The sequence below is a fragment of the Hyperoodon ampullatus genome, assembly GCF_949752795.1.
Source record: "Hyperoodon ampullatus genome assembly, chromosome: 14".
Lineage (NCBI taxonomy): Eukaryota > Metazoa > Chordata > Mammalia > Artiodactyla > Ziphiidae > Hyperoodon > Hyperoodon ampullatus.
This window is the reverse complement of record NC_136927.1, coordinates 322,487-334,986: the sequence shown is the minus strand read 5'-3', so window position 1 is coordinate 334,986 and position 12,500 is coordinate 322,487. Positions and strand designations below refer to the sequence as shown.

The following is a 12,500-nucleotide window of genomic DNA, read 5'->3' as shown; positions in this document are numbered from 1 at the left end:
TACTTGACTCCTTCCTGGTCCCACACCCCGCGGCAGCGTCCTTGGGGCCTCGAGGTGTGCGTGCAGAGTCTGTTTGCTGCATGTCTGTCTGTCTCTCCCAGGCTCACCTCCCGGCTTCCCACTGGTGTCTCAGCCGCTGCCCCAGCTCTGGAGCCTCTGAGAGCACTGCTTGCTGTGTGCTAAGGGGACGAGACTCTGTGCTACCCGAGAGGTGTCAGTCAGCCTCCTCCGAAGCCCCTCCCAGCGAGGCCTCGACTCCCGTGTCTGCATCACACAATTTTAGCAAGAATCCTGTTAACTCAGTTGGACGAGAGACCCCTGGCCCGCCATCACCGAGAACCCTGGTTTAGCCAGAGCCCCTGATGCAGTGATTTCCCATCCCCCACCTCACCTGCTCCTTGGCTGTCAATCCCTACCTTCCAGGCTGCATTGGGAATTGAGCCAGTTCTGTACTGAGGCCTTTTTTTGTCCCCATTGCAATGGTGCTGAACGAACCTGTCTCCATGGCTTTAACTGCTGTCCAGCTCTGGGCCTCTAGGACAGCTCTGCTGAGCTCGGAACCTCCTTTGTGACACTGCTTGGCCTTTGAGGGGGAGCCGATGTCACCTAACGTGTGCCTCTTTGGTGTAACGATTATTATTATTTCTTTTTGCGGTACGCAGGCCTCTCACTGTTGTGGCCTCTCCCATTGTGGAGCACAGGCTCCGGACGCGCAGGCTCAGCGGCCATGGCTCACGGGCCCAGCCGCTCCGCAGCATGTGGGATCTTCCCGGACCGGGGCACGAACCCGTGTCCCCTGCATCGGTAGGCGGACTCTCAACCACTGCGCCACCCTGGCGTAACAATTATTTTGAGATGATTATTTTGAGAAACAATGGAGCAGAAATTGCCCTTTTGGGAGGGACATTCGCATAGTTAAGGAAATCTCCCTCTGTACGTGTCTCTCTCTCTGTACCTGAACGGGGGTGGCTCTGGATCAGGAGACTCTTACTGGGGAGAAGCCCAGATTCAAATCCACGTAACCACTACACCCTCATTTCTGCTCTTCTTCGTCACCCCCATAACTGGCTTCCCCCACACCCTTCTTCTCTTGTCTTTAGCTCAGGGAGTTCTGAGGGACTGAGAAGCTCTGTGTCAGCAATGGGGGACAACGACCACATGTGTATTTCTGATCACGCCCTGGGTGCCGCACCAGGACACCACAGACGGCGCAGCTGAAACACAGACTCTTCTGTCTGCTCTGGGGTTGTTTCTGGTGAGGCCTCTCTCCCGGCTTGCGGACGGCCGTGTCCTCCCCGCATCCCCACGTGGTCTCCCCTCCTGTGCGCATGGGGAGATCTGTGGGGTGACAGGTGAGGGAACCTCCAGTAAAAGGCACAGGGGCTGTGATTTCTCTGCTTCATGAACTGAGGTTCACACGAGTCCTCATGTGAGTCCTCCAGGGCTGGGCCCCGCCCACACACCCCAGCCTTCGGGCTGGGAGGAGGCCAGTGTCCCCTCCCTCCAGCAGGGCGGTGGGGGGACCCATGGCTCAGCCGCTTCCTCGCCGTCCCCGTGGCCAGTCCAGCCACCACTGTCCTGGCTCCTGCTGGGTAAACACGGTGCCCACGTGATGCCAGGCCTGTAGAGACTCTGGGGCCCACATGTGACTTCAGGGATCCGCACTCAGCTCCCTGGGAGCAGCTGCAGCAGGAGCGGGACAGGCCGTCCCCGCCACACCAAGGCCCACCTCAGGCCTTGCGTCAAGCCCCTCCTTCCAGCCTGGACACTGGGCCACACCTGGTTCTAGGACTCACTCCTTTGGAGGGCGGGTGGGCAGGCAGCTGAGCACCACGGAGTGAGGGACCCAGACCCCAGCAAGGCCCCAGTACACACTTGCTGAATCTTTATTGCACTTTTACCACATTGCAAACTATTCCACGAAAATGCCGTGAAAGTAACCAGCTGCCCGGCCACATGACTGTGTCACACATGAGCACAGGCTTCCGAAGCAAGTCAGAAGGTGCTCTGAAGGCGGCCTGGGCAGCCAGGAAACGACTGGTCCTTCACGTCGCCCAAAAGCTACGCAGTGTTCATCTGTCGACGTGAGTCTGTGGCAGCCTCAGGAGCCTCCTGCAGCCCGAGACACCTCTCAGCCCCGGGGAGGGAGGAGAGTTTTTACTGTACGTTCGGTCCAGAGTGGGAGCCCTTCGCAGGAGCACTTGGCCCTGCTGGGCGGCCCTTGTGTGATTTGCTGGGTGGTCGGGGTCTGCATAGATGTCTCTATTTATGTACATTTACACCAGGTATAAATACAAAATAGTAAATAAAGACTTCCTTTCCATACAAAAGGGTGGTGGCCCACCGCCAGGCTGCCTCTGTCCACGGGGGCAGAGTGCTCCCGCCAGCCCGCCCTGGTCTGGAAAGTGAGGACACGCATCCCCGGGCAGCCCGTCTGCTCCTGCGTTGGCCCGTGTGCCCCGGCAGCTGGCCTGGCCACGGCTCGCGGTCACTACCTCCTGGCAGAGGCTCTGTGCTCGGGGCTGAGGTCGTCCTCCACGACGCCGGGCAGCCCGTCCTTCTCCACGCAGTCCCTGACTGCCTGCAGCACGACGCGCAGCCGCCGGTCCAGAGCCTCCAGGTGCGGCTGGTACAGGACGGGGGCCACACGGTCCCTGCGCAGGGACTCGGCCATCAGCAGACTCAGCTTGTACTCCTCCTTAGCCAGGAGCTGCAGCCGCAGGTACGTGGACCGCCTGATCCTGCGGGGAGAATGACGTCAGGCCAGCACCAGGAGGAGGAGCCTGGCTGTCTGCTGCAGCCGCGCCGAGCGGGGTGCCGACCCAGCCCCTGGTCCACTCCAGCCCCGGCCTCTCAGAAGCACGCGGGGAGGGTCCTGCCTCCAAGAGGGGCCCGGGTGGGCCCAGCAGTGTCCAACGGGCCCGTTACTCCCGGCAGACGGTAGCGGGGAGGGAGGCAGCCCCAGCTTGGCTTGCTCGTTGTCTGGGCCGGGCGACACGGAGCTGCCCCGGGGCCGAGCAGCTGTTTAGCCCCACAGCCTGTTTCCCCATCTGCTAAAGGAGGGGCCGGGCTGGGAGCCCCGAGAAGGGTGGCAGAGTGGGAGCCTGGGGCTTCGGTGTCTTCTGCTGCAAGATGGGCTATTATGGTAACAAGGAGCTGGGTCCCGGGAGGAGCTCTGGGAACTGCCGGGGTGGGGACAGGAAGGCTTGGCCTGATCTGCGGCTGCGGCTGCGGCAGCGTCCGGCCTCCTGTGCAGTGACAGGGCCAGCCCAGGGGTGGGGCCCTCGGGGGGGGGCAGAGCCGCACCTGCAGCACTGCTGTAAAGGCGCCAGGATGGAAAGCTCGTCGTGGGAGTATTTTCCAAACCTGTGGGAAGAAGAGCAGAGCTGTGGAGAGGCCACTTGCAGGGGGAAACCGTGCGCAGAGCCCGAGCACGGGGACAGGAGCATCAGAGCAAGCGGTACCCGCGTGGGCCCTGCCTGGCAGTGCGGGGGCCTGGCCCCTGCTGTCCAGACCCAGGTGCAGGGCCTGGGACGAGGCAGGTGCCTGAAAGCAGCCTGACCTTCTGGCCACTGGACTGAGCAGTTCAAAAGTGAGAGGTCCTGGGCAGGCTGAGTGGAGAAGGCTCGAGGGCGGGTCAGCCTAGGGTCTAGCTGCAGGGGCGTCTTTTACAGCTGGGAACGAGTGACCCACAGACGTAACGGCCCAGGTGCCCAGAGCTGATTCCCCTGAGGCGTCTGAGAACTTGCAACTCTGACCACTGGAGTCGTCTGTCCCCTGCACACACACCCACTCCAGGCCTCAGTCTCCCCAGCTCACAGGCTCACAGGAGTCCTGGTCAGAACCCTGTGTCACATAGGGGGGCCTTTGGGTGCTGTGCCATCCCTCCCCACAGAGCGCCTGCTCCCCCAGGTCTGGGTGGGGACACGGCCAGCCCTTCGCTGCGTCTGGAAGGACTCACCCTCTCCCATTGTCCAAGTGGATGATAAACGTCTTGTTCCCAAACTTCTCGAAGGTCTCGTAGTGATGGCGGTCCATGTTTCCTGTAGGGACAAGCCTGCTGGGAGCCTGTGTGCAGCTCAGAGGCGTCCCCTCCCTCCCCCGTCTGGCCTCCAAGCCGGCAGAAGCGAGTACAAGCAGGACCACGGTGGCTGGATCTGTGTCAGGCATTCCCAGGGCAGGCTGGTGGCCCCGGACATACCCATGAGGAAGTCGAAGATTGTCATGTCCATGACGTCCAGGATGCGGTGGCTGCTGTCATAGGGGGGCGTCTGCTTCACCTCCTCGCAGTAGTCAGGGTCTACTTCCCACCTGCAGGGGCGCCGGCGTGAGAAGGGCGGGCTCCTCTGTAGACAAGGAGGACCCAACCAACCTCTGCGGCTGCCCAGCTCAGTACACCGGGTTCACAGGGCAGCAACAGGGACCGGGTGAGAAAACGTGTCACCGCAGAACAGAGTGTCTGCGGATGATACCCGGCAGCGGTGGGCTGAGGCTGCATTAACAGGAGCACGGGGCTGGGAGGTGATGGAGCCACACCATGTGGATGCCACATATTTGCGGTGGGGGGGGGCTGGATAGCACACCTGCAAGGACGTCTCCGTGGCTGGAGGGACTGTGGCTCTCTTGCGAGAAGAGCAGGGGTCTGAAGCCTCGTCCGAACACAGAGAGACCCCAGCGGCCAGTGAGCACCCCGTCCCCAAGCGAGGGGCCCTTTCTCATCATCTACTCCCACACACTTGGCCCTGCTGCTCCTCACACCGAGCTTGTTCCCTGCTGCAGGTTGGGCAGAAGCCAGCCCTCTGGAGACCCCAGGGAGTCAGGATCCTGGAGTCCCCGGCCCAACGTGCCCCCGACTCACTCTGCCTTCTTGCGCTTGTGGTATGAGCGTCGCCAGGGGTTCCGCCAGGTCTTCCTCTTGGCCAGGGACAGGTCAGGCAGAAAGGCAGCCAGCGAGCCCTCGATCTGGTCTGGCCTCCCGCACAGGGCATGCTCCGTGGAGCAGTAGTAGGAGCACTCCCCGTAGAAGCAGATGTTGTTGGCTGTGGGTGGAGGACACGCAGTCAGTGGGGCCACTCGGGCAGCGTCCCCGTGCCGGCCCCTCCCGGGCATCCGCCCTGGGCCAGCGCGTCTGCACCACATCCGACTCGTCCCTCCCCTGGGCAGGGCTCACCCACACTCTCACGCTTGACCTCAGCCGCCTGCTCCAACCCCACATCACAGACCATGGGGCCACACAGCTCGGGACTTAGAGCTCGGATCTGAACCCAAGCTCTTTCTCGTTACCCTCGAAACTAAGTCTGGAGTCTGTGGAGATTCTGTCCAGTGGCTTGAAAAAGGCCCTCATACCAAGAAAAAAAAGTGAGACTCAGCCGGGGGGGAGATGCTTGCAAACCGTAAGTTAATAAGCATCCAGTGTTTGCACACAGGAGAGTTCTTAGGTCTCAGTAATGAAAAGATGAACAACCCAATCAATAAATGGGCAAAGGAGTACAAAGGGTATTTCTCCAAAGAAAATATAGAAATGGCCAACAAGGACACGAAAAGATGCTCGACACCGTTAGTTATCAGGGAAATGCAAATCAAATCCACAATTTCCCAACCAGTAGGATAGTTTTGATCAAAAGGACAGATAATAACTAGTGTGTCGAGGGTGTGGAGACATTGGATCCCTAACACAGAGCTGGTGGGAACGTCAAATGGTGCAGCTGCTGCGAAAAACAGTCAGAAAGTTGGACACAGAACTACCACATGACCCGGCCATCCCACTCCCAGGCACACGCCCGAGAGGAATGAAGACACACATCCACACAGACACTTGCACACAGATGTTCACAGCAGGCCATTCTGGCAGTCAGAGTGGAACCAACCCACATGCTCGTCAAGGGATGGGCGGATAAACACAGTGTGGTTCATCCATAAAGTGGAACAATATTAAACCACAAAAGGAATGAAGTGTAACACCTGCTACCACGTGCATGAACCATGAGCATTACGCCCAGTGGAAGAAGCCAGACACCGCTTACGTGAAACACTGGGAACAGGCAAATCCACGGGGAAACACTGGCAGCTGCCGGGGCAGAGTGGGGGTGACTTTGAATAGGGACGGGGTTTCTCTTGGGGTGAGCAAATGTCCTGGAATCAGATAGTAGTGACTTGCACAGCACTGAGAATGTACTAAAAACCACTGAACGGCACACTTCAAATGTTGGGTTGACGACGTGTGGATTATACCCCCACAAAGAAGAGTGATTTGAGAAGCACTGGGCGGGGAGCAGGCGGCAGCCACGCCTCAGTGCCGGGCGCGGTGGGTCTGTCTGTGCATTTACCAACCGAACCATGTTCTCAGGGTCAATCACTTCCTTCCTTTGCTGGGGAAACAAACCCCGAGCCTGGGGTGTGCAGAAATACAGGGCCAGGGCCCCAGGCACCACTGCAAGCCCCCTTCCCTGTGCGAACGGCTGGTTCCCGGGCCAGGGGTCCCCCCTCCTGCCGCACAGCCTGCCCGAGTGACACTTGTGACCTTCTCTGGCTACAGGCAGCAGTCACACCCCCTGGAATGGAAGCACAGGCTCGGCGGCTCCTCTGAACACGCAGAGTCCCCGCCAGGTCGGGACACGGGGGTGGGAGACAGCTCCCACACCCCCTGCTGCCCCCACCTCAGGGTCTCGCAGCTGCTTCTGAGTCATGACTCTCGGGCGATCAAAGAAAGATCAGTCTGAGATCTCGTCTGCGTAGACACAGTTCAATCTCAGCCCATTTTCAGTAGGAAAATACTTTTCTGAGCCCTGGAATTTGTCCCTCTAATAGCCTAAGCTGGCTTTAGATGGATTCATGCGAAAAGAGAGGCAGTCCCTTGGGCCCACAGCCTCTTCCTCGTCAGAGGCCCAAATCCAGTCTCTACAGGGACGTCCAGGGTGGGGCTCCGATAGCCCATAGCCTCTCGCTTCTCAGCTGTGCAGCCTCGGGGGAGGCCCTTCACCTCTCTGTGCCTCAGTCTCCTCTGAACGGGGACTGCAGCAGTTTAGAGGCTGAGTGTTAAACGTGTGATCCGAGGGAGGAGTGAGGGGCCGGTCGCGGCAGTGCCTGCACGTGGCGAGGAGGGGGCTTGAGGAGGCAGTGCTGGCTCATCTTGATAATGACACTCAAGACAGACAGCTCGGGGTGGCCGGGGCCAGGTAACCAGGAGGGCCTGCCTGCTCCAGCCCCCAGAGGACTTGGATGAGATGCGCTGCCTGGGCAGGGAGCCTCGTCTCTGAGAGGATCAGGAGGTCCCAAAACCCGCCAGCCTGAGGGTCCCGGAGGGTCCAGGCACGCCGTTCTCTGAACGTTTCAGGGGTTTGCCGGCCGGAGGCTGCCAAGATGTCACGTGGGGCAGGGCCTCTGGGGAGGGGTCTGAGGATGCCCGGGTGCAGCTCTGGTAACCCCTCTGGCCCTCAGTGGGACTCTGACTGGACACTGACCACAGTGTGTGGACAGAGGCCCAGTGACCACCCAGCCAGACCGCGGCCGACATGGCAGGAAAAGAGCCGATTTAAAAGTGGGGCTGAGTGGCTGGGAGGGGGCAGGAGAGGCTCCTGGGGGGTTCACGCGGGGCCCCTGTAGAAGCCCACAGATTTGCACAGGAGGACGTGGGCTGATCTCAGGATATGAGGCACGTCCATAGAAATCTGCCGGGAAAGCACGAGGAACGTGTTCCGTAGAAGACGTGGGCTCCGGCTGCTGGCCTCCGCGCAGCCCCACAGTGGCAGGCACTCAGCTGTCCCGCAGTCCAACGTAGCCCTGCACCTCCGGCCGCTCACTGCTGCCCCGGGCCCGCCGGCAGGAGGGTCGCTTCCACCTCTCACCCCCTCGGGCTCCCTGTCCTCCACTCAGGCCCCTGGAGGCAGAAGGGAGCTGGCGTAGATTAAAGTCTACAGGGAAGCTCGGCATCGATGGCGATTTTGGCCTCTGATGGGTGCAGAAGTGCAGGCAGAGCCAAAGTGGTCCAAATGAATCCCAACAGACTTCATTTTCCAAAATGAGATCAAAGCTGGCTCCTGTTATCCTGCAGCTTAAGAGAAAACCAAACCTTCCCCAGGGCTTTCCAGAAGAAATCTGGCTGACGGAGCAGGGGCGGTGGGAACAGAAGCAGTCTGGTCAGAGAGGGTGGGTGGCAGGCCAAGCTGAGCCTGCAGCCAGCTGCTCCGAGGAGCGGGGTCAGGAGTGCGACCCCGGCGGGGAGCTCGGGCGCCAAGCAGGATTCTCGGAGAAACCCGCGGGGCCTGGGAGAGCGGCTGGGAGCTGGGAACCTGAGTGGGTCCAGCTGTCAGGACCGACCACAGTCAGAGTGACGGCTCTGCTCAGGGTGAGGATGGGTGTCAGCAGCAGGCTGTGTACTCGGGGACAACCAGGGAGACCGACAGTCATGATTCATGCAGAGGACAGGGTGGGACGCCAGCATCTCGGCTCATCTGCTTAGGCTAACAACTGACTCCATCTTCTGGTTGTAGAAAGGAGTCCCCACTCAAAGCCCAGGCTAAGGCTGCCTTTCCCCAGGAGAACACGGAGCAGGCATCAGCTCGGAGGTCCCTCTGCCCCAGAGGAATGAAATCCAGCACAGAAACCCCTTGATTTGTGTCCCTTTCTCGAGATTTCAAACTTCAATCCCTCCCTTTCCTTGTGGCAAGTTACATCATCCCTTCCGCTCAGGGCCCTCAACTGTCGGGACAGAGCTCGGAAATGAAAGAGAAAATGCGGAGACAGGCAACAGTGTGGGTGACTCTCAAAATAACCATGTCGAGGGAAAGACAAAGAACATGCCCAACGCCACCACCCACCCTCCACTGGCAGAAGCAACCCAATCCACAGATAGAAGGTGGGTCCCAGGCCATCTGGGGGGACGCAGGGGCGGGAGGGGACTCTGGGGGACGGACATGGTCACCATCTCGACCGTGGGGATAGTTCAGACTCCAAACGTCAGTTAAACCATTTAAAAATGGGGATGTGGAAATGATGGGCCACCCCAGGGCCTGAGCGAGGAATCCCACGCAGGTGCTCGGCGAGGCTGGGGCTCCTGCCGCCGTGGCTGCATCACCTGAACCTTCCCGCCTGTGCCATGACGGAGGCAGGGGCACACGCCCCCGGACAGGCCTGTCCCACCCATCCACGCAGCTCAGGCACAGGCAAGGCGACCGGAAAGCCCTCAAAGACCCCTCCCGATGCACAGGCTCTCACTTTGCCCTTTGGTTTCTGGTCACATGGGTGAGACACTGACGCAAAAGGGAATGAAAACCCTCCTGCCTCGGGCGGGTGGGTGGGTTTCTGCCCTACTTTCCTCTCTTTATGGGCTCTGAGAGGAGGAACCAGACGAGGCTCTCGGTGAGCACTGGATGACAAACATGGCGCTTCATGAAATTAAGGACGTGTGGGCCTCAGTTCTGATGAATTTATGAATGCAGCTGAGAAGCGTGCTGAGTATGTCAATCTGAACATCAATCTATGAGAAAGGAGTTTCTAGGCCAGGCTTTCATTCGCCAGCAGGTCTTCAGACACAGACAATCCAGGGCCTTATGTGCCTTCTGTCGGCATGAACTAACTGGGCTGGGGGCCAGGCATGGCCGAGGCATTCCTGCAGGGGAGCGGGGGGTGAGGTCCACTCCCTGTGGATCTCGGTGTCCCAGCTGGGTCACTCCACTCTGCTTTGCCGGCATCACTGGGACAACTCAAAATGCTCCAAGATGAAATACAAGAGAGTTCTCCATGGCTCAAGCTTAGTGAGTGTGGGCGCCTGGAACAGCTCAGCGCAGGGCCTGGCGCAAAGGAAGTGCTTGGGAAAGGGATGGGCGGATCGTGGAGCCCCAAGTGCCACATCTGAAACAGGCTGGGGCAGGTAACTCAGCAGAGCGTGACTTACGTTTATGTGTGCATTTAAGGTTTATAATATGAAGTCTTGAGGGTTTTCATAAACGTCAGCACCTCATGGTACATGGAGCGTGCAGGGTACCCGAGTGCGCGGGGAACCGGGGCCAACCCTCCAGGGCACCAGGGGAAGTTGCTGCTCCCTGCTGGCAGTTGGTGGAGGAGGAGGAGGCAGCATGGCCCCTGCCACTATGGGAGGGTCTTGCTGGGGTGTTTTAAATCTGGGGGAGTCCAAAGGACGGAGTTCCCCTCTGGCTGGAGCACCTGGAGGAGACCCCCAAGAGGCTGCGAATTTCCTTTTGCCTTTGGTAGAAACAACATCTATGCCAGCCCAGGGGGCAGAGTCAGGAATGATCAAGACCATTCTGGCAACTTTTAGACTTAGGGTGCGTGGCACGCGGTGACTTGAACACAGCAGCTGAAGCCAGCGCTGCACGCAGGGCAGGGGCAGGTTACCTGGGGAATGAGGTTACCTGGGGAAATGAAGAAGGTTCTCCACAGCTTCTTGTCCCGTGTGACGTCCCGGATCTCCTTGGTCATGTTGACCATCCTGCCGGCCACGGGAGGGACCCGGCGGAAGTCCAGGATCCTGGCAGAAGGACAGGGAAAGCCGGCCTCACCTCCGTACCCTCCAGCCGCTCCCACCGGAGCTGAGTGGACACCTCACTCCCCTCCGTTAGGCCCAGACCCCTCACGTCAGCTGCCCACCTTCCTCCCCAGCAGCAAGGGGCCCGTAAGGCCAGAAAGGATTTGCGTTCTGCTGGCAGAGCTGCCCTGAGACAGGTGATCATGGAGGGAAGGGGCCCAGTTTTGTGAGACTCATGACCTTTGGTCTTGCCAGAGAGGCTGATGCCCTGTGAGTCTCCTCTTTTCTCTCCTTTATTCCTGACGGCCGGCTCTCTACCCTGGGTCACCTGGGCAACTCCTGTCGGCCAGGCACACAGCAGGGCACGGCCATGGGGTGACAATGCCACGAGGGTGCCGGCGGGAGGGCTCACCTGTCCAGGTGGAAGGCAGCGATCTCTGCGTTGTGCCTCTCGTAATCGGAGAAATAGAAGAAGTCAGGGGGTGTCTCCTGCTCCCTCGTTTGCCTGGAGAAAATGGAACAAAACAGAAGGAGTTTATCAAAGAGAAGTCCTCCCAGTGGAAGGGGGCGTGTGGCTCGTACCAACTCCGGGGAGCTGACTGTCAAATTCCCAAGGATTCTGGGAACAAGTCGTTAAATGTAGTCATCGTTAAAAATTAAATTATATGGGGAATTCCCCGGTGGTCCAATGGTTAGGACTCCAAGCTTTCCCTGCCGAGGGTGCGGGTTCAATCCCTGGTTGGGGAAGTAAGATCCCACAAGCTGTGTGGCACAGCCAAAAAAAAAAAATTAAATTATATAAACCTACAGCTAAATAAGTTGCATTTAAGAATAACCACTTAGGGCTTCCCTGGTGGCGCAGTGGTTGAGAGTCTGCCTGCCGATGCAGGGGACACGGGCTCGTGCCCCGGTCCGTGAAGATCCCACATGCCGTGGAGCGGCTGGGCCCGTGAGCTATGGCCACTGAGCCTGCGCGTCCGGATCCTGTGCTCCGCAACGGGAGAGAGGCCACAACAGTGAGAGGCCCGCGTACCGCAAAAAAAAAAAAAAAAAAAGAATAACCACTTAGATCTCACGATGTCCCAGCTATTTCCTGAGCTGAGGCTGCTCCTCTTGTCTGCAGGTGGAAACCCGTGCTGGGACACCTGTTCCCAGCCCACCTCTGCGACCTCGTGCTGGGAGCCTGAAGCCTGGAAGTGTCTGTACTGTGGAAATCGGCAGACTCTGCCCATCAGGCTTTAATAGCCACAGGGGCTGGTTATTAAATGATGATCAACACCCCGCACCACCGCCCACCATACACAGATTCTTGGGAGAGGCTGCTGGCGAGGGTGGCCAGGCAGCAGAGGACCCGCCCTGAGCAAGCGACTTCCCCGGGTGTGAGCCAGGGCCCGGGTCAGGTTGTGCAAACTGACCCCAACCTGCTCTCGCTGGCCGGCCGCTGCCTGGACAGAGGGCTCCCTGGGGCTGTGCAGGAGGCACGAGGACTGCAGGACCCGTCTCTGAAGCCCACGAGGTGACCGCTGTCCGTGTCCCCAGGGCACCCTGGCATTCAAGACCAGCGGCCTGCCTCCGCCCCTGCCCTGGGTCTTCCCATGTCCCTGAGTGGAGTTGAGGTCACCACACTGTCTCCTGGGCCTCTGCTCTGAGGCCTCCGCTCCGCTGTTCCATCTTCCTGGAAAAACCTTCCCTCCATGTCTCCCAGTGGCTCAGTCGGTGTTCCCAAATGTGTATCCCACCCCACCAGGCCCTCAGGCTCCCAGCACAAAAGGAGTCCTCAGTCAAAGGAGTTTGGAGTCTGGGTAACGGCCCCACTGGAACGCACGTGAGCACCGTGAAGGCTCGCAAGTGCTGCAGCCTCGTCCACGGGGTCCGCAGCACAGTGCCACACTCTGCACCTGTGAGGACTGCTGGCTCAGCTCTCAGCGCATGTCCCCCCACCGCCCGAGGCAGCTCCTTCACAAGCCTTCCACGAGGCCACAGTGAGCACGGCCACTGCTGGTCCCTCCCCTCCCAG

The 12,500-nt window shown here is 59.6% G+C and overlaps 1 protein-coding gene across 1 annotated transcript in view; it reads right to left on the bottom strand.

Annotated features, from left to right (window-relative positions):
• Positions 1–1,863: 1,863 nt before the first annotated feature.
• The window catches only part of FAM20C (FAM20C golgi associated secretory pathway kinase), a gene marked incomplete at its 5' end in the record, with an annotated part of 37,328 nt that continues 26,691 nt past the window's right edge, over positions 1,864–12,500 (bottom strand). The window contains 7 exons of the mRNA XM_079719994.1: positions 1,864–2,741; positions 3,307–3,366; positions 3,962–4,043; positions 4,202–4,311; positions 4,859–5,039; positions 10,371–10,486; positions 10,896–10,988. Coding sequence (XP_079576120.1) covers positions 2,492–2,741; positions 3,307–3,366; positions 3,962–4,043; positions 4,202–4,311; positions 4,859–5,039; positions 10,371–10,486; positions 10,896–10,988 — 892 coding nt within the window. The 3' untranslated portion in view covers positions 1,864–2,491. The remainder of the gene's footprint in view (positions 2,742–3,306; positions 3,367–3,961; positions 4,044–4,201; positions 4,312–4,858; positions 5,040–10,370; positions 10,487–10,895; positions 10,989–12,500) is intronic.